Genomic DNA, 20699 nt, shown 5'->3' on the forward strand with positions numbered 1-20699 from the left:
ACAATTAGTCTCAATTTCAGATGGCCACAATAGTCGCAGAGAATCATTTACAAATCTTGTTATTGTGCTATGGTTGGTTTTCTCTAGTACTTTACAAGCAAGAAGATGTGGCTTACCGGGTTCGTCTGGATGTAATTTACCAACCACGAAATTTGCTATGTAACGGCCACACGAATCCGTTGTCTCATCCACCGATATCCAGACACAGTTCCTTCCGATATCAGAACGAATCAATTCCAGGGTAGATTCATATAGCGGAGGTAGGTAATTTTTCCTAAGAGTTGATTCATCTGGTATTTTTTGATTTACGCAATATTTCTCGAGAAATGATCGCAGAACTGGATTGTTTAATTTATTCCATGGAATGTTGCTGCATACGAAAGCCCGACAAAGATCATTTGAAAATGTATTAAGACTACAGGACTTGGGCTTTACCTGTGTAAAAAGTAGTTGTTGTGGTGTGCTGCTCTTCCCCTCCTTTGCTTTAATATGTGCAGTTGTTTTTGAATGCTGTTCAAGCTGAAATTTCTTTTCACATTTCACTCCCTTTGAGCAAACTTGACAGTACAAGATGACACCATCTGTTGAATAGTCCCTATTACCCGACACCCACTGATTTAGTAAATCTCTTCTGCTGCTCTTTTCCTTAGGCATTTTTTAAAAACTAACACTTTTAGAAATGAGATGCAGGGCACTAAAATGGAACGTAACTAGTGAACTGAAGATACTTCTCTCCTGACCAAGTGCCCAGCCCCCTGAGATTATTATCTGCTGTGGTAGAGAAAGGAATTCAGGGAAGTCCAGCCTGCCTACCCACACCTAAGCTATCTGTTGCCATTTTCAGTTGTGAAAGTAAAGTGCCGTTACACAGACAGTCGAAAATACCAACTAGCCAGGGATGCACATAAAATAGGCAACTAGCTAGGGATGTACAAAGCAGATTTATTTAGTAGTTCTTGTAATTATCCTTAAATTCAGACATTATATACCGGAATATGCTGTTACGTCTAGAATATGCACTAACCCTCAAAATATGTCAAAATATGCAATTGCATATGCGCATATGCATTTTTAAAAAATCCGGGCCCTACTCATAAAACACATCTTAGAATGGCTTGTTACGCTTGTTAAAATTTACACCGAGACATCTATAAAATTGTTCAGTATAAGACAGTATCGTTTAAATATGGTAGTTGTTTGTCCTTCCGTTCTTCTCTTTGGGCATAATATAGGTGATCTAAAATTTCTCAGTCCAATCGGGAAGATTTAAAGAAGCCTTGGACAGCGTGCTGAGAAGTTTGACCTGTGAAAAGGTATCCCATCATTTATTAATATTAAAAATCACAGGAATAGAACCAGCTTTTGGGTGGTCAAGCCGTGTGCGTTCACAGAGTTTCGCCCAGACATGCCATTTGGGCTGGTGTGGTCGATATCTTTGCAAACTTCAACCCTTTTATCACTGTAATATTTCTCTCAAACTGACGGAATGCTTGCCCAATGATATGCCATACTCTTAATTCTTGCTTTGTTTTTGTTGTGCACACAGATGAATATTATAGGGAGATTTTTTACTTCTAGTTGTATTCGCTGGATGTATATCCCCGGCTTTATTCAACGTAAGTTTAGTTGAATTCTAGTTTTTAATAATTTTGTGGAGTCTCATGTACTTTATGTCTTAATGATCCCACCTTTCCCTTGTTTGAAAATGATGGTGGAAGGAAGTGTGTGCTGTCTTGTGCTGTGCATTAAAATTGTGTATAAGACTCTCACTATAAATAATTATTATTATTAATCAATTTTTGTCCCTCAATTCATGTACTGCTTGACCTGAATGGCTCTCCATAATATGCAACTCTGTTATTTTCTTGTGTGGTATGATCTATTTTGCGGGAACACCACCAAGGATTAGTATTTATTATTAACCACTAAACAATTCACAAGTAATCACCCCAGTTTCCTATCGCTAAGAAAAAGTGTGCAGCAACCAACTACTAAAATGCGGTTATGAAGCAGAGGGCCAAGACCTCAGAATGCAAAATCGTTTAACAAAATGTGCACATACGGAAGAAGAAAGATTATGATTTAATGAATTTTCAAAATTTGTTGAATATAAAGAAAAAGTTAAAGAATCAAAATGCTCAACAGAAAAAAATTGCTGAAGTAATTTCCAGTAATGTATTCAATAAATTTATACAAACCGAGTGAGCTGGCCGTGCGGTTAGGGGTGTGGAGCTGTGAGCTTGCATTCGGGAGATAGTGGGTTCAAACCCCGTTGTCGGCAGCCCTGATGATGGTTTTCCGTGGTATACAATTTTCACACCAGGCGAATACTAGGGCTGTACCTTAATTAAGGACATGGCCGCTTCCTTCCCACTCCTAGCCCTTTCTTATCCCATCGTTGCCATGAGATCTATCTTTGTCTGTGCGATGTAAAGCAAATAGAAAAAAAAAAAAAAAATATATATATATATATATATATATAAATGCATTCAATAATAATGTTATCCATCTCCTATGTAATTTGTGAACAAGAAAACTGGATACATTAACAAGCTATCTGCAAAACCAGAATACCGTTATTATGCTATATCGATGCCCATCAGTCACTTTTGCCCGAAGAATTTCTAGGGAGTTTAGCAACTTTTTCTGATGGAGTCTCTCAAGGGCAGTGATGGGAATTAGGCAGTGGGTCGGGTTCGGCAGTCTGAAATTTTAAGAATGTGGGGTATAACTGGGAGTGCGCACAATGTGCATTAATACCCTATACTGCATGAGTTTTCAGGTTCAGTTTTAAAAACAAATAATAAAGTATCACCGCTAATCCATCGGAGATATACGGTATTAACAAGAATTTGATTTTTTTTTAGACACCATAACGCTGACAGGCACACCCAGCCCTAGTACATCCACTTATCATTTCACCACTCCTGCTACCAGTACTGAAGCATCATCTTCTAATGAGAGAAATGAAATTAAATCAGAATACATTCAGCGTAAGAAGGAAAACTGCAACATTACAGGATTCATATGTAGTTAGATCAACGCCAATGCCAAAGGAGTCACTGGACCAGCAATTTGAGAGACTTGTACGAATTCACACAGGTTATACAACTCCAAACAGAAAGGAAATTTCATACTGTACATACAAACATCATTATAGACTATTATGCCTTTTAGCTGTCAGCCTGCAAGCTTTTGTGAAACTACTATGCACTTCCACAATCCTCTATTTGCAACTAGCTTGTGGCATCATTTGGTTTCATACATCTTATCTTTAAATCAATAGAAACAATGTCTAACCATAGTTATCTTGGTCTTCCTTTACTTCTCTTATCCCCCATGACAAATTCCACTATTCTCCTAGGGAACCTATCCTCCTCCATTCGATTCATACAATCCCATCACTGAACCCCTCATCACTTTATCAACCGAGTTCACCCCTAACTTAGCCTGTATCTCCTCATTCTGAGCACCCTTCCACCATTATTTCCACCTAATTTTATCAGCAATCATTCACGCTACAAACCGGTCTAAAAATATATTAGTCGTGGTGGTGGAGGTTATTATTGCTTTAAGAGGAAGTTAAACTGAGCAAATATCCTTTATTAACACTAATCAGAGAGGGAAAGTAGAAGGGGTCCAATTCTTTGAAAAACGAAGGTATCAGCCAAAGAAAGACAAACATCACGAAGGGCATGAAAAGGAGACACACCCTAGGACTACGACATCTAATAACGTCAGGGTTGAAAAAGAACATGAGATCATCACGGGAGGTCAAATAGGATAGATGAAAGTACAGAGCCTGGCACAAGTAAATGGAAGTAATACCAAACTCACCTGAGGGTAGCGTATTCGCCAACCCATACTCCCACGTTAAGAGACCCTGGAGCCCCCTTTAGTCGCATCTTACGACAGGCAGGGAATACCATGGGTACTATCTGTTGTATACAAGAAGCATAATATACAAAACACAACTTTAATTTCTTAAAATCTTTTGCACAATACACAAAATAAATGAACCTGAGGCTTGCTTCTTATTTGGAGCACACACTAAATAATACAGAGTAAGTTTGCTGTTTGAATAAGACGTATTTACATTTAAACAATTTTGTCCTATTATATACAGTTGGATTTATACTGACGATGTAGAATGTCACTAACATATGACTGTGTCTGATAGCTGACAGCTATGTAATGTCTGGAAGTTTGGCCTGAATGCAATGCAAAGTTCTTCCTAGCAGAATGTTATAATTGTGTAGGCTAAGTTATAAGGAAGGCAGAAATCTTGAGGCGGTAGTTAGTCCGGGGGTGAGACCTCTCGATCAGAGTTCAGTCCACATTTTCAAGAGGGGTACCTCCGTGTCTGACTTACGGCGTAGAGCTGATCGCCGGACACAGCTGACTGCCTGCAGCAGCGGAATCGGGGCTCCAATTTATACTGTCTGGCTGACGTCACAAGTCATGAGTCAGCGCGGTAGCTGGACACATGCACATTCGGGAGCTTCGATGTGATAGCGGGTTGCATAGCTGCAAGGCGGAGGACACTACAACACTATCCTACCATTCCAATGACAGGGGGTACTGGGAAAAACCAGAAAGATGACGAGAGAGAAGTCAAGTATTCTGCCCGGAGGCTGGGAGGATCCTCAACAAATTCTGCCATTAATTTTTAAGACCTAGAGAAAGACACAGTATTACTATTCTAATGCTTACTTGATGGTTTATAAAGGAGGTATTACATATTTAAAAAATCCATTCTTGATTATTTTGATAGTTCAGTTATACATACATACATCTTCATTATAGACTGTGATGCCCATCAGCATTCAGTCTGCAAGCCTCTGTGAATTTACTAAATGCCACTATAATCCTATATTTGTAACTAGCTCAGTGGCTTCATTTAGTTCTATATCTCCTATCTTTAAATCATAAGAAAGAGAGGGTGCTATTCAGAGTCGTGTTTAGGCCGGATTAAAGCCGTACCAACTATGGACTAAGAGCAGATGAACATTTTTCTTATTCATAGACGGCTTTTTTCTTCTTTTTGCTAATGGCTTTACGTCGCACCGGCACAGATAGGTCTTATGGCGACGAAGGGATAGGAAAGGCCTAGGAGTTGGAATGAAGCGGCCGTGGCCTTAATTAAGGTACAGCCCCAGCATTTGCCTGGTGTGAAAATGGGAAACCACGGAAAATCTTCAGGGCTGCCGACAGTGGGATTCGAACCCACTATCTCCCGGATGCAAGCTCACAGCTGTGCGCCCCTAACCGCATGGCCAACTCGCCCGGTCATAGACGGCTTTTCTCATTAGTCCGAGGATGATCCAGTTTTAAACCGGACTAACTTCCGTAACATGGACGTTGCACGTGAACTTGCGGTTAGTTTGCGAAATAAGGGAGATGAGAATACGTATGAAAATGTATGGAGTACGACCGATTATCTTTCTGAAGTATGACAATACCAGTTTTATTGTTTTATGAAGACCAACACAAGAGATCTGATAGCAGTTGTGCATCCTAACTTACATGAGCAGGTAAACAATAGGCCACTAGATTCTTACCTTCCCATGTAAAGAAGAAAGATGAGCAATGAGGAAGTTTCACATTACTGAGATTCTGAATTATTTGAATTGTATTAGTCTGTTAACTGCAGTAATACCATGTATAACAACATGTGTACGTCACCTAGCCTGGTGGACTTGATTGCTAAGGAGTTCAGTTTGTATTATGGTCTGACACTGTGGTTAGCTGGTTTGATTCCCGTGGGTCAAAAATATTTTTACCATCAGAATGTCAGCCGGCAGGATAGGGGACGTAGTGGTATACATTTTCTAATCACCAGATTGCGTGCCAAACTACTTGATTATATTCCAAACCTCTCAACATTGCTCATATGGAGTAAGGACATATGAAGCTGTTGATGGTAGGACAGAGACTTGAAGGCTTGAGCAGAGCCCTTCGTGCTGTTCAACAGGGAAGGCTATGTGCCGGCACCTGGTTTCACCCCATCAGTCGTGATGATTATAAATTCGTTCTAGGTAATTGGGACCATTGATGGAACACACATTCGGATTAAAAATTCTGGAGGGGAAGATGCACAAATTTATATTACTTTAAATGATCAGGTAATAAAATTAATAAATCAAACTAAGCCCTATGACACAACAGTTCCGAAAGCCACGGGCTACCAAGCGACGCTGGATAAAAAATCTTTGAATCTTCTGTTTTTAATCAACTAGCTTTAACAACTGACATCATTATGGTCCATACGGTCCATGAAAACATCTCAGTTTTCTGCCTGTCACATTAATACCAATAGCACTGTGATAGCACATATATCACACCCTCGAATTGTATGTAGAAGTTAAGAGATATTATTGTCAGTATTCGATTTATTCTTCTTCTTCTTCTCCTTCTTCTTCTTATTATTATTATCGTCAGTATTTCATTTGTATATTTTGTTAATATTTGTAAGCTGGAAGGTAACCACATATGTAGGTATGAGTAATTTGTTTTGTAGTGGGAAAACATTGCTATCTTGGACTCTGGTAATTCGGATGACTCATGCGGACATCCCAGTGTTTGTTGATGTTGTTGTACTAGGGAAATTTGTATGACTCATGTGATATACCCGAGCGTTTGTTATTGCCTTGAGACCAAGTATGAGTTCAGGGCTTGGTCTTAACTAGAGATCACTCATGATTGGCTGGCAAGGACCAATCCATATGTATCATGTGAGAGGAAGGGGAATGCTGATGTCTATAAAGGTTGATCATACGGCGGGAACCAGACAACCACTACTACTAGAACTACAACTGACACACTGTACAAGAAAGAAGTAGTGCTGGATATAAGGTATTCGAGTGACACGGCTGCAATGGACTGGACTTCAAACGTTTGTGGAGCGTAGTATACGTTCTGTTCGTGGAAAGTGGCTGATCAACAAATTGTGGAGGGCGTACGCATTAAGCATTGTAGTACTTGTGGAGGTCTGGCATTATATGTTGGTGAAAGCTATCTCAGACTTTCCATAATTTATGTTGAGGATCGACAGGCGTGTGTTGATAAAATGTATATATCTTTACAACAAGTGTTAAAATATGTGAACACAGTATTACAAGGTACAGTATCTGTGTGATGTGATAACTGCCGATTATGAGAATCAGCAAGTCGAATTGATACAGAGACAGTGAAGAGTATTTATCTACATGCATGTACATTGTTCATCGGACTATTTACAAATGGTAGTTTAGTTCTCGCTTTCGTTTTCCCACTGTTTTTCATTGTTGTTGTTGTAAATATGGAGTCTTCCAGCAATATTTTGTGTGTGTATTATATGTATAATTTTGTGTGTTGATGAGATGCTCATGCATGGATGTTGTTAAGAATATAGTTAGCTATTTTAGAATCAGTGGAGTTATTGATGAACCTAGGTGCAGTCCCTACCTATTTAGTCGTTTTCAGGAGGTTAGGTAAGGCCTGCAGAAGATGTACCAGTACGCAGCATTATGTACACGCCCTGGGATATAAAGTTTATCATGCTCTATCAAAATTCGAGGGATCCATTCTGGTGAACTCTGGCGCCAATACTACGGACATTTCGATTAAATACTTTATTAATTGATTTCAAGTATTTTATGAAGTTTTTAAGTAATGTTACTTATTTATATATTTTTATTTATTAGTAGTCATCAAAAAGTTACAGCACATTTGCAATATCAGTGTGGTATCTATTATATAGACACACAGTCATAAGTAGCACCCCTGTCCGGGTACGGAATGAATACTTTTACCCAATCAGTCATGATATTATCCAATACTATTAAAGTTTTATTTTACAAACTTAAAAGTAATGTAAAATCATCAATAACTGGGAAGATAATATTAGGGTATTTATGTTTACAAGAAATTGAAGAAAATAAATGTACTGTATCTTCTTTTATATGTGAATTTGTGCAAGAAGATTTTATTTTCTACCACTGGTTATCTCTTCTCCACACATGAAAACGGGAATAATTTTTACCCTCGGCTCCAGTTGGTTTATGTAGGATGCTAAAAGATTTGTTTTGTCACCTATTCAATACATATAAATTTTACAATTTAGGAATTTATTATTAATTCCACTTGAGACATGTTTCGCCCTTCATTGAGGGCATCATCAGTCAAAATTATCTCCTCAAGGCAAAAATCAGGTACCTGGTTAGTAGTTGACATGCACAAATGAATACATATTATTAATACGCATTACAAAAATTAATGTAAGAGAAACAGTTGTACAATAGTGATGGTTGAACATATAGGTTTATAGAATAAGAAGTCAGCACCAATGCGTAAAATTAAAATAGTAGTTCGACAGTGGTGCTCTGGAGAACAGTTGACGCAATCATAGGAAAATATAAAGTTTTAAAAATATTTACATTATAACAATCAAGGGAGAAAGGGTGTAGTGCTCGGCGTCAATGTTTGTAACCAAAATTAATGTCAATGGTTGGTAACTATACAGTATTTACATTGTCCAATTGAACAGTTGAGAATCAAGTTTTAAAAATATTTACATTATAACAATCAGGGGAGAAAGGGTGTAGTGCTCAGCGTCAATGTTTGTAACCAAAAATTAATGTCAATGGTTGGTAACTATACAGTATTTACATTGTCCAATTGAACAGTTGAGAATTTAACAATTTATATACATATTTACACAAGAGCAGCTTGGTGAGCAAGGATATTAAAAAATCTAGTACCAAGTGCGTCCTGTTGTTTTAAAGGTTGGAAGAAGAATGTAGCATTGACATTTCAGAAATTTGCAGAGTGGTGTATCTTAGTTAAAATCACCGGGGGTAGGGAAATATTCCATAGCCAAATGAGGTTTATAGGCATCAAGCTGAAAGTTATCTGGTTGCAGCGCCGAGATCAGTACGGAGACTGGTCTGTGTGGATGGAGACTCATGGGTATTCAGTGCGTTTGAATGGCAACAATGATGACAGTTATTTGTAGGTAATTGCTTATTAGGAATATGTTGCGGGTTGAAACTTTCGCTTATTCTTTTAGTTGACTTCCGTAGCTTCGAATGTTATGTGAAGACATCGGTGTGAGATGCCGGTGAGACTAAATTGATATTATTCCGTGGAAAAAAGTATGACGGACCTCGGGATGAAGTTATTGTTTTTTGTTGCTGGTCTGGTGAAATAAAATAGAGTTGCTTGTGTTGTGAACTGCAGTGGAGAGATTAGAATGTATACGGTAACTGCAGAGTCAGAGCGTTGTAGCTGGGATGAGGCATCTTCTCATTCTGACTGCGAAGAGGAGCCACAGTGGCATGCCATATTCGTGCCGATGTGCGCTGGGTTCTGGCGTGTTGTTGAAAGTTTTATTGTATGAAGTGGAAGTTATCTGATGTGTCGCTGAGAGGTAATTGTTGATGAGTATTGGTGGACTATGAAGGAGGCTCAGTCGGTACTACGCACATGCGGTTGGCAATGGCGGCGGGAGGGGGGGAGAGCTCTCCTTATTCAAACGCACTGAATACCCACGAGTCTCCATCCACACTGACCAGTCTCCGTACCAATCTCGGTGCTGCAACCAGACAACTTTCAGCTTGATGCCTATAAACCTCATTTGGCTATGGAATATTTCCCTACCCCCGGTGATTTTAACTAAGATAAACCACTCTGCAAATTTCTGAAATGTCAATGCTACATTCTTCTTCCAACCTTTAAAACAACAGGACGCACTTGGTACTAGATTTTTTAATATCCTTGCTCACCAAGCTGCTCTTGTGTAAATATGTATATAAATTGTTAAATTCTCAACTGTTCAATTGGACAATGTAAATACTGTATAGTTACCAACCATTGACATTAATTTTTGGTTACAAACATTGACGCCGAGCACTACACCCTTTCTCCCCTGATTGTTATAATGTAAATATTTTTAAAACTTGATTCTCAACTGTTCAATTGGACAATGTAAATACTGTATAGTTACCAACCATTGACATTAATTTTGGTTACAAACATTGACGCCGAGCACTACACCCTTTCTCCCTTGATTGTTATAATGTAAATATTTTTAAAACTTTATATTTTCCTATGATTGCGTCAACTGTTCTCCAGAGCACCACTTCCGAACTCTACTATTTTAATTTTACGCATTGGTGCTGACTTCTTATTCTATAAACCTATATGTTCAACCATCACTATTGTACAACTGTTTCTCTTACTTAATTTTTGTAATGTGTATTAATAATATGTATTAATTTGTGCATGTCAACTACTAACCAGGTACCTGATTTTTGCCTTGAGGAGATAATTTTGACTGATGATGCCCTCAACGAAGGGCGAAACATGTCTCAAGTGGAATCAATAATAAATTCCTAAATTGTAAAATTTATATGTATTGAATAGGTGACAAAACAAACCTTTTAGCATCCTACATTCAGTATCATCAATACGGATAACAATGATTTTTATCACTTTCAGTTGGTTTCCCGAATCTTCTTCTTGAGTTCCATTATCAGTCAGGTCTGCATGCATGAATATGAAACGAACGCAAGTTGATACTCAACTGTTCTGATGTCTCAGAACATGGTCAACAAGATATCCAGTGTGCTAGCTAGAACGATACATCAAGTCGGCCATGCTCCGTTTTGAGAATTCTGCGCATGCTGACGAGAAATTTGCAACGCTTGGCAGCAATGTGCGAGGATGATCTCCAGACTATCTAAGTATGCATATATTACAGGTCTAACTAACATTAGTCCAGACTAAAGCAGGACTAGTGCATGTTATGAATAGCACCCTGAGTCTAACCATTGGTGTCTTGGTCTCCCTCCACCTCTCTTACCCTCCATGACCAGGTCATCATTATCTTAGATAACCTATAATCCTCCTTTCGTCTTACATGACCCCACCACCGAAACCAATTAACGTACAGCGTCATCTTGGAAACATCCAAAAGTGGGCTAAAGACACAGGTTTCAAGTTTTCAAAATTTAAAACCAAATGTATATTGCCCTCTAAAAGCAAACCTACAGTTATGAACCCAACCTTATAGATGGACAATCACAAAATTGAAGTCATTGAAAAATTCAAAATTGTAGGATTTACCTTTGATAACAGGATAACTTGGAGTCCTCACATTAAAAATTTCAAAGATAACTGTCTCAGAACATTACATATTGTAATGTGTTAGAGGGGTAAGTAAATAAGACAGAACCTGGTAGCTTATGATTTATTAACTAAGCAAGCGCGCGTGCGCGCGCGCACACACACACACACACACGAGATTGCCAAGCACACAACTTACACAAGTACACACACTTAACACAGTTCTTAATCTCTCTTTTAGTGTCTTATGATACACACACACACGCGCGGGCCCCCTTCGATCACTTTCACTACACTCACTCAGCCGCTCAGTCACACTCATTAGCGCTGTCATGGTCAGCAGTCTACACGTCAATCTTGAAGCTCAGAATAGCATCTGCTGTCCACTCAGTCTGCCGAACTCAACTCCCAGCCCCATGTCAGCACCCAGTGTTGTCCTCCACACAGCACAGGACAGGCCACGTCCTCTTCCAGTAGCTAGTCCAAGACACTCACATGCACGAAGACAGGCACACAGAAACGAGTCCTCGGCCCCAACAGACTGACACCTCAGCCCAGGCTGTCACTAACACACTGACCGCATTCTTCGCTAAATACCCGACTCCAAACACTGGACTCACTACACCAACTGAACTACACAACCTAACTCAACCACGTAGGTCGCACCTCACTTAAATACCTAGGTCCACACCATCTGGATGCTTCCACAGTATGGACACACCTCTCAGCGTCTTCTTGAAAGCTAGAAATCTCTGCGTGCTGTCCAGATTCTTCCAAAACGCCAGAGGCCTCCAATGAACGAGCAGGACGATCCAGATAGCAACAGTGGAGGCGCTGACCAATCCGCAAGCGGCTGTCCTCCAGCAGGTGACAGGAGTAGGGAGAGTGTCGGCCTTTCATTGGTGATGAGCGTGTGGTTGGAGCTGGCTAGCTCACGCTACTTCCCATGGTTGTACATTGGCATGGCGGACACAGCGGCTCACCATACCACAATATAATGAAAATTCTAGTAGCCAAGAAATGGGGAGCGACTATCAAGTACCGGGCGAGTTAACCATGCGGTAAGGGGCGCGCAGCTGAGAGCTTGCAATCGGGAGATAGTGGGTTCGAATCCCACTGTTGGCAGCCCTGAATATGGTTTTCGGTGGTTTAGCATTTTCACACCAGGCAAATGCCAGGGCCGTTCCTTAATTAAGGCTACAGCCGCTTCCTGCCCACTCCTAGTCCTTGCCTATCCCATCGTCGCTATAAGACCTATCTGTGCCGGTGCGACGTAAAGCAAATTGAGCATTTGCACAGACTATCAAGTACTGATTAATACTTATAAAGCCATTATCAGAGCCAAGTTAGATGAAGGTGCTACAGTGTATAATTCTGCAAGAATGTCTACACTCAAGATGCTTGACCTAGTACAATCCATTGCTCTACGAATAGCCTTGGGAGTTTACCGCACTGGTCCAGTAACCAGTATGCAGATCGAAACAAATGAACCACCACCTGCAGCCAGAAGAAAACAACTGAACCTATCATACGCTTTCACGATAACAGCCATGAATGATTCACACATGAAACCTTACGTCTTTTCTAACAGACAAAGATAAATTCACTGTCTCGTGTGCACATAAATTGCCTTTCCATCTCAGGCTATCTAAATACCCTTAAAGAGTTGAACCTTAATGATCCCATTATACTACACACCGAATGATCTCTTGTATCTCCTCCTTGGAAAATGACTCTGCCCACAATCAACCTGAAACTAATCAACAATGCTACAGATCAAACTAATAAATCTGTTTACCAACAATTATTCAATCAGATTTACAACAGACACCCAAAACAGTCTAATTTATACTGATGGATCAAAGTGCAAAGAAAGAAATTGTTGTGCCATAATATACCCTGACCACAGCATGCTCTTCATACTGCCTGACTTCTACACTATCTTTTCTAACACACTCTTTGCACTTAAACAGGCTATCTTACAGATTCTACACACAAACTATTCCCATTCATTTATAATTTGTTCTGACTCCAAAAGTGCAGTAACTCTTCCATCAACCCACATTCTCACAAAGAAAATTCAGTTCCTGTTTCAAAAAAACTTGAACGTAGGAAGACATTACCATTAAGTGGATACCTTCACACGGTGAAAACCAAGGTAATGAGTCTGCTGATGAAGCAGCGAAAGAAGCTATGAGACTCCACTCAGTGAAACAAAAATTCCTACACTGCGTAGCAACATAATCACACATGCTTAAAAAAATGTTATGCCAACAATGGAAGATCGACTGGTTGGCCACTTCAAAAAGCACAGTCAGTGAAATAACTTCCAGTTCCATTATACAGTACCCAGTTAAGAACCTTTGCAGGCAAGATCAGGTTTTAATATCATAACTGAGAATAGGACACTCAATGCTAACCCACAGTTATCTTCTAAGAAAAGAGCAACATCCCATCTGGAATGTATGTAACTCAACATTGACAATTAAGCATATAATTACTGAATGTCAACTGCATAACCAACAAAGTACCACAGTATTCCTAACGAGCTGGAAAAGGCACTCAACACTCCTTCACTACGTCTCCAAATTATCACATTTTTTAAAGATTCTTGTTTATATTTTCAAATATAAAGATTATTTTTCACAGGTTGTACTGTAATTTCAATGTAAGTCATTTGTTTATGTAGAATTGTAAATTGTTTTGACATTTTCAGATTCAATGTATGTCGCATTATGATCATTGAGTTAAAACAGCTATAAACATTTTAAATTTATTTTTTTCTTTCACAAATACCCTCATTTAGATTTTAACAAATCAACAGAAAATGAGAAAATATTTTATTGTTTGGTAGATATCACGTGGAACTTCAAATACATCCTTTTCAGCAAACTTTGAAATATTGATGGGAAACATTCACTCTTGGCTTGTATAATATGAGAAGAAATCGCCCTGCTGCAGGACCAAATTATCCACAAAAAAGCCTATATAACCTCTATGTTGGTGAGAACACAGTGCATTAAGAGTGGGAGACAAATGCCAAAGACTAACATATTCATGAGGCAGATATACTGGACCTGATTGATGAACGACGAAAGTACAAGAATGCAAAAAAATGAAGAGGGCAGAAAAGAATATAGGCAACTGAAGAATGAAGTGGATAGAAAGTTCAGGACAGCTAACGAAGAATGGTTGAAGGAGAAGTGCAAGGATGTTGAAGGTTGTATGGTCCTAGGAAAGGTAGATGCTGCATACAGGAAAATCAAGAAAACCTTTGGAGAAAGGAAATCTAGGAGTATGAATATTAAGAGCGCAGATGGGAAATCACTTCTAGGGAAAGAAGACAAGGCAGAAAGATGGCAGGAACATATCCAACAGTTGTATCAAGGTAATGATGTAGATGATATGGCTCTAGAGCAAGAAGAGGCTGTTGATGCTGTTGAAATGGGAGACCCAATTTTGAGGTCAGAATTCAACACAGCTTTAAGAGACCTAAACAGGAACAAGGCACCTGGATTGGATAACATTCCATCTGAATTACTGACTGCCTTGGGAGAAACCAGCATAGCGAGGTTATTCCATTTAGTGTGAAGATGTATGAGACAGGACAAGTGCCATCCAATTTTCAGCAGAATGTCGTTATACCTATTCCCAAGAAAGCCGGTGCTGACAAGTGTGAAAACTACCACACCATTAGTTTAGTATCTCATGATTGCAAAATTTTAACAGGTATTGTTTGCAGAAGAATGGAAAGACAAGTTGAAACTGAGCTGGGAGAAAATCAGTTTGGATTCAGAAGAAATGTAGGAACACGTGAAGCAATCCTGACTTTACGTCTGATCTTAGAGGATCGAATCAAGAAGGACAAGCCCTCATATATGGTGTCCATAGATCTAGAAAAGGCATTTGATAATGTTGATTGGACCAAGCTATTTGAGATTCAGAAGGTGATCGGGATCAGATACCGAGAACGAAGAATTACCTACAATCTGGATAAAAATCGATCTGCAGTGATAAGAATCGAGTGCACTGAAAAAGAAGCAGCAATCCAGAAAGGAGTGAGGCAAGGCTGCAGCTTTTCTCCCTCCTTTTCAATGTTTATATAGAACAGGCAGTAAAGGAAATCAAAGATGAATGTGGGAAGGCAATCACGATCCAAGGAGAAGAAATAAAAACCCTGAGATTTGCTGATGATATAGTTATTTTATCAGAGACAGCAGAAGATCTGGAGAAATTGCTGAATGGTTGGACAGAGTCTTGGGTAAAGAGTACAAGATGAAAATAAATAAGTCCAAAATGAAAGTAATGGAGTGCAGTTGAAGTCAGGTGATGCAGGAAACATTAGATTAGGAAATGAAGTCTTAAAGGAATTAGATGAATATTGTTACTTGGGTAAAAAAAATAACTAGTGATGGCAGAAGGAGGACATAAAATGCAGACTAGCACAAGCAAGGAAGGCCTTCCTTAGGAGAAGAAATTTGCTCACTTTGAACATTGATATATTAATTAGAAAGGTGTTTTTGAAGACTTTCGTCTGGAGTGTGGCATTGTATGGATGTGAAACATGGACAATAACACTAGCTCAGAAAGAAAGAGGATAGAAGCATTTGAAATGTGGTGTTACAGAAGAATGCTGAAGGTGAGATGGATAGATCAAATCACAAATGAGGAGATACTGAATCGAACTGGTGAGAGGAGATTGATTTCGCTAAATTTGACCACAAGAAAAGATAGAATGATAGGACACATCTTAAGACACCCAGGACTTGCACAGTTGGTTTTTGAGGGAAGTATAGGTGGTAAGAACAGTAGGGGTAGACCAAGGTATGAATATGAGAGACAGATTAGAAGAGATGTAGGATGTAGTAGTTACGTAGAAATGAAAAGGTTAGCACAGGATATGGTGGCATGGAGAGCTGCATCAAACCAGTCTATGGACTGATGACTCAAGAACAAGGCAGAAATAGTCCTTGTGGTAATTTGTTTACTGCCAAGAAATGTGACATGTGTTTGCTCTGGGACTGAAGTCACTGTAAGCCAGAATTACGCATTGGAAGAATTTTAAAAAGTTTTGTGGTATGCTCTCACTTCCAAAAAAGACATCACGCTCTAACATTTACATATACTTGGGGACAAAATACGACAGCCTCATCTCACACCACTACTCTCCAGCAGCAGCTCTGTGTCTATTAGTAGCTTATAGGATTTACTAGGTCTGCTGTAATTGGAGCTGCCAAATCATCTACTGCACTTTTCATGGAGAAAGAGTAAAGATTTAAGACAGTGTGGAAGAAAGCGGTTTGGCAACCTCTCCACACCAAAGAAGGATCACTTAGAACTCGTTAACTCAGCAGGATGCAGGGTGTGATTGGCTACTGGCTTTCAGCTCGCTTCCAGGAATTGAGGCCGCCATGTTTTGTCCGCAAGTATACTTGAAAAAGTCTAGTGTTAAACCAATCAATCACCCACAGTATTTAGATTCTCTTTAGTAGTTCATATCTCCTGAAAAAATATCACCTCAACAATTCTCTGCTTTTATTTACACTATTACATTTTTCAAAATTTCAACAGTTTTAAACATTTGATCACTACCTTGATATATGTCTTTGCTATAGAGTTTCTTTCCTCTTCTTAAGTCTCAATTTTGCATGAGTAACCAGTATGTCCATTAACTTACTAGCCATTACAGAAATAATTTACCTGTAGAGGATGTATGCCGGCTGACCATCTTCTATCATAGGTATTACTTGGTCATCATAATCATCTTCCCACGATCCCACTGCTTCCTTGAATGAGGCAAGTGTCAACTCTTCTGCACATGAAAATATTAAATTAAGAAGCATTAATTTTATATCAGATAGCTAATTCATGAAAATATTGGTTCTGGAGCACATGCGATCAGTTGCCAAAATAAGTAATAAGTTTCTTTCGTTGCTTGAATTTGGGACTTTTTAATATAAAATTGTTGTATACTGTGCTGGGATAATCTTAATAACTTAATAACTGACCTAAATTAAAAAAGGAGAGAAGTTTTTGTTTACTAGCGGTTTAACGTTTCACTGATGTACAGAAGATTTTTGGCAAAGCAAGGATACGAAAGGGCTAGGATTGGGAAGGTAGTGGCTGTGACCTTAATTAAGGTAGGTTTTGCTTCATGTGAAAACGGAAAACCATAGAAAACAATCTGTAAGCTGACAATGTAGGGGGGATTCAAATCCACCACGTGCCAAATGCAAACTCACAGGTAAGTGACCCAAAACACAGAGCCAACTCACTTATATTAGAAAAATATTTTTCTGCACAGCAGTAAGCCTCTCAATCTCCTTAATAAGGAAATAATTTTGTATAGAAGTATTTATCTTGTAATATATAGCTTTCAACATTATTAAAATTCTTCTTACAAAACTATTAAGAAAACAAGTGACTCTGTCATGAAGAGCTGGGATGTTTAAAAGAATTCTAGTAAGTAGTGTCTTGTCCGACCCCGCAGTGTAGGGGGCGAAGTGTCCCCCTGTCACCCGGCAGCGCCAGTCAGGGGTTTTTAATTGTAAATGATTAATATCCCTGGCCTGGGGACTGGGTGTTTGTGTCATCCTTAATGTTTCTTTCCTCACTTCAACAATTTACACTTCCGCTATTTCCAATACACACAGGTTCCTAACATATGGTGTAAGTAGGGGCAAAAGATCTTCCTAGATCGACGCCCCAAACAAATTGCATTTAAAAAAAAAAGTAGTGTCTTAAACGGACATCAACATTTCTTACTATATATACCGTTAGATTTATTGTGCAGATATTTGAAAACATTACAACTTATTAAATTCAGTAGGTTCAGTTCATAAATATGAAACATCATTAGATAAGGATAATACCTTCTGGTATGGACGAAGTATGTACAATTTCTAATCATCCTTTTCCTTTTCTTCTTTATTTTTTTCATTTGAGTTCCTTTCCTCTATTTAGCATAAGTGGATGTCTGTGTGCTAACCCTGCCACACTACTGTTCATATTTACCATCTTTACAATAGCAAGAACTTTCTTCTTCCAACAGCCACACCTACCCTCTCAAAACATAAGAATGCCAACTGAGCAGTAGAGTAGCAGTGCACAATGTGCCTACTGACAATGTACAGATGTGTTGGTTAAATCCAATGCATAAAGGTGAACTTAGAGAATATGACAAATACCTGTTATGAAATCTGGAAGATCATAAATATTAAGTTTTTAATAGTTTTTTTTTCTTTTTTTTTTTTTCATGGGCTAACCTTGCTACACTACTGTTCAAATTTGTCATCTTTACAGTAACAAGAACTTGTTTCCCCCAACAGCCATACCTACCCTCTCAAAACATCAGAATAATGTTCCTACTGACTATGTAGAGATGTGCTGTTACATCCAATGTATAAAGGTGAACTTGGAGAATATGACAGATACCTGTTAAGAAATCTGGGAGACCATAAAGATTCCGTTCTTTCTGAAAGGGGAAAAGCAATTGCTGAAGAAATGTGAACTAGCAGATTCCATTAACTTTTTCACTTTCTAAAACCTAATGTTACTGACAATACCCTCTCAAGATAATGGTATCAAGAGGCTGTTTTCCGAAGATTTTCCAAAAATGACTAAAAGTTAACCCAAGAATTCAACACCACATAAATCCTAGTTATCAACAAAACAAATATTCATGCTTCATGCTTCCCAACAGCACCCTAGTTAATCCCACCCCTACCCCTTATTAAGCAGTATGCTCTTGAATGGAAGACACTATACAGTGTGGTCCACCAAAGATATTCACCTCAAATTTTTGTGATCAATTGAAAACAGTGATAGGTGGCTTTCACATAGGTAAATAACTGTAAGCAGCATATGAATGAACGTTTAATGTTGGCAATGATAGTTGTTTTTTTAAGCGGAACTATACTATCATTTCTGTTACATATACAGTTGGTCGTAGGAGGCTACATTCAGCGATACAATTGTTTCCATGATCACATGTAGCACTGAAGAAAAGGAGTGCTGAAGTGGGCAAGTTTTCAAATTTGGTGCAGTCCGGTGTTAGCAGCCCAAAGCTCAAGAAGAGAAGGGCTACGTACGATCCATACCTCGTGTTTATGTCACCGGGCAGAGTGAAAATACAAACCACCTCTGATGCATTACCCTCCTGGACATTTAGAATGTTGACATCAGACGTGAAGGTAGCTCATTCAGTAGTACACCTCTAAGAAAATAGATTAAAAAAATAGACAAATATATATAAAATTACCTATCAAAGGGGAGAGCTGATGCAAGTAATTCTTTTTACGTAAACAAATCTCAGGGTATGGATTAAAATTATGTACAAAAAGAATATAAACAGAATTACTCTGGAAAAATAGGATATCCATGCATTGTGCAGTCACATGGCTCATAATGAGTGCTTTTGAGAGTGTGTTTAAAGAGATAACCGTCTGCAGTGGAACAAACTTCTGCAAGGACCATCACTGATCAACCCACTGCTGTCAACATTTCTGAAGTTATTGAAACACATGCAGCAGCAATACAGTGTTTCAGATTTAATGAAGTAAAAGGTACACTGATCAGCCAGAACACTATGATCACCTACCTAATAGCCGGTATGTCCACCTATGGCACAGATAACAGCGGCGGCACGTCTTGGCTTGGAAGCAACGAGGCCTTGGTAGCTCGCTGGAGGGAGTTGGCACCACATCTGCACACACAAGTCACCTAATTCCTGTAAATTCGAGGGATGGGGGCAATGAGCTCTGACGCCACGTTCATTCACATCAGATGTGTTTGATCAGGTTAAGATCAGGTGAGTTGGGGAGCCAGCACATAAACTGCAACTCGCCACTCTGTTCCTCAAACCACTCCATCACACTCCTGGCCGTGTGACATGGCGCATTACCTTCTTGAAAAATATCACTGCCGTTGGGAAGCATGATCGTCATGAAGGGGTGTACGTGGTCTGCAACCAGTATACAATATTTCTCGGCCGTCATTGTGCCTCGCACAAGCTCCACTGGACCCACAGATACCCACGTGAATGTTCCCAAGAGCATAAATGAGCAGCCGCCGCCAGCTTGTCTCCATCCCGCAGTACAGGTGTCAAGAAGCTATTTCCTGGAAAACAAAGTATTAGCACCCTTCCATCGGCATGATGAAGAAGGTATTGGGATTCATCAGACCATGCAAAACACTACCACTGCGCCAACGTCCAGTGACGATGGTCACGTGCCCATTTCAGTCGTAATTTCCGATGTCATGATGTTAACATTGGCACTTGCATGGGTCATCTGCTGCGGAGGTTCATCCTTAGGAGTGTTCGCTGCACTGAATGTTCAGAAACACTTGTACTCTGCCCAGCCTACGAACAAAGTCTGACATCTATAATGAGGGGTGGCTGCCGAACCCCTCGATGTTCGGACATGGTTTCACCTTTGTTTCGCAACTTGTTGAAGACACTCACCACAGGACTCCTCGAACACCCGAAAAGTCATGCAGTTTCTGAAATGTGCCAAGCCTCCGGCCCATCACAATCTGAACTCGGTCAAACTGAGATAGATTGCGCGCCTTCCCCATTCTACACTCGGACAGGA

At 39.4% G+C, this 20699-nt stretch overlaps 1 protein-coding gene across 2 annotated transcripts in view; it reads right to left on the reverse strand.

Annotated features, from left to right (window-relative positions):
* twf (twinfilin actin binding protein) overlaps positions 1-20699 on the reverse strand; it is a 207339-nt gene that overhangs the window by 139528 nt on the left and 47112 nt on the right. For both annotated transcript variants that reach the window (XM_067140456.2, XM_067140457.2), the window contains exon 3: positions 16807-16918. In XM_067140456.2, coding sequence (XP_066996557.2) covers positions 16807-16918 — 112 coding nt within the window. The remainder of the gene's footprint in view (positions 1-16806; positions 16919-20699) is intronic.

Source organism: Anabrus simplex, chromosome 2 (genome assembly GCF_040414725.1).
Source record: "Anabrus simplex isolate iqAnaSimp1 chromosome 2, ASM4041472v1, whole genome shotgun sequence".
In the NCBI taxonomy this organism is placed as follows: domain Eukaryota; kingdom Metazoa; phylum Arthropoda; class Insecta; order Orthoptera; family Tettigoniidae; genus Anabrus; species Anabrus simplex.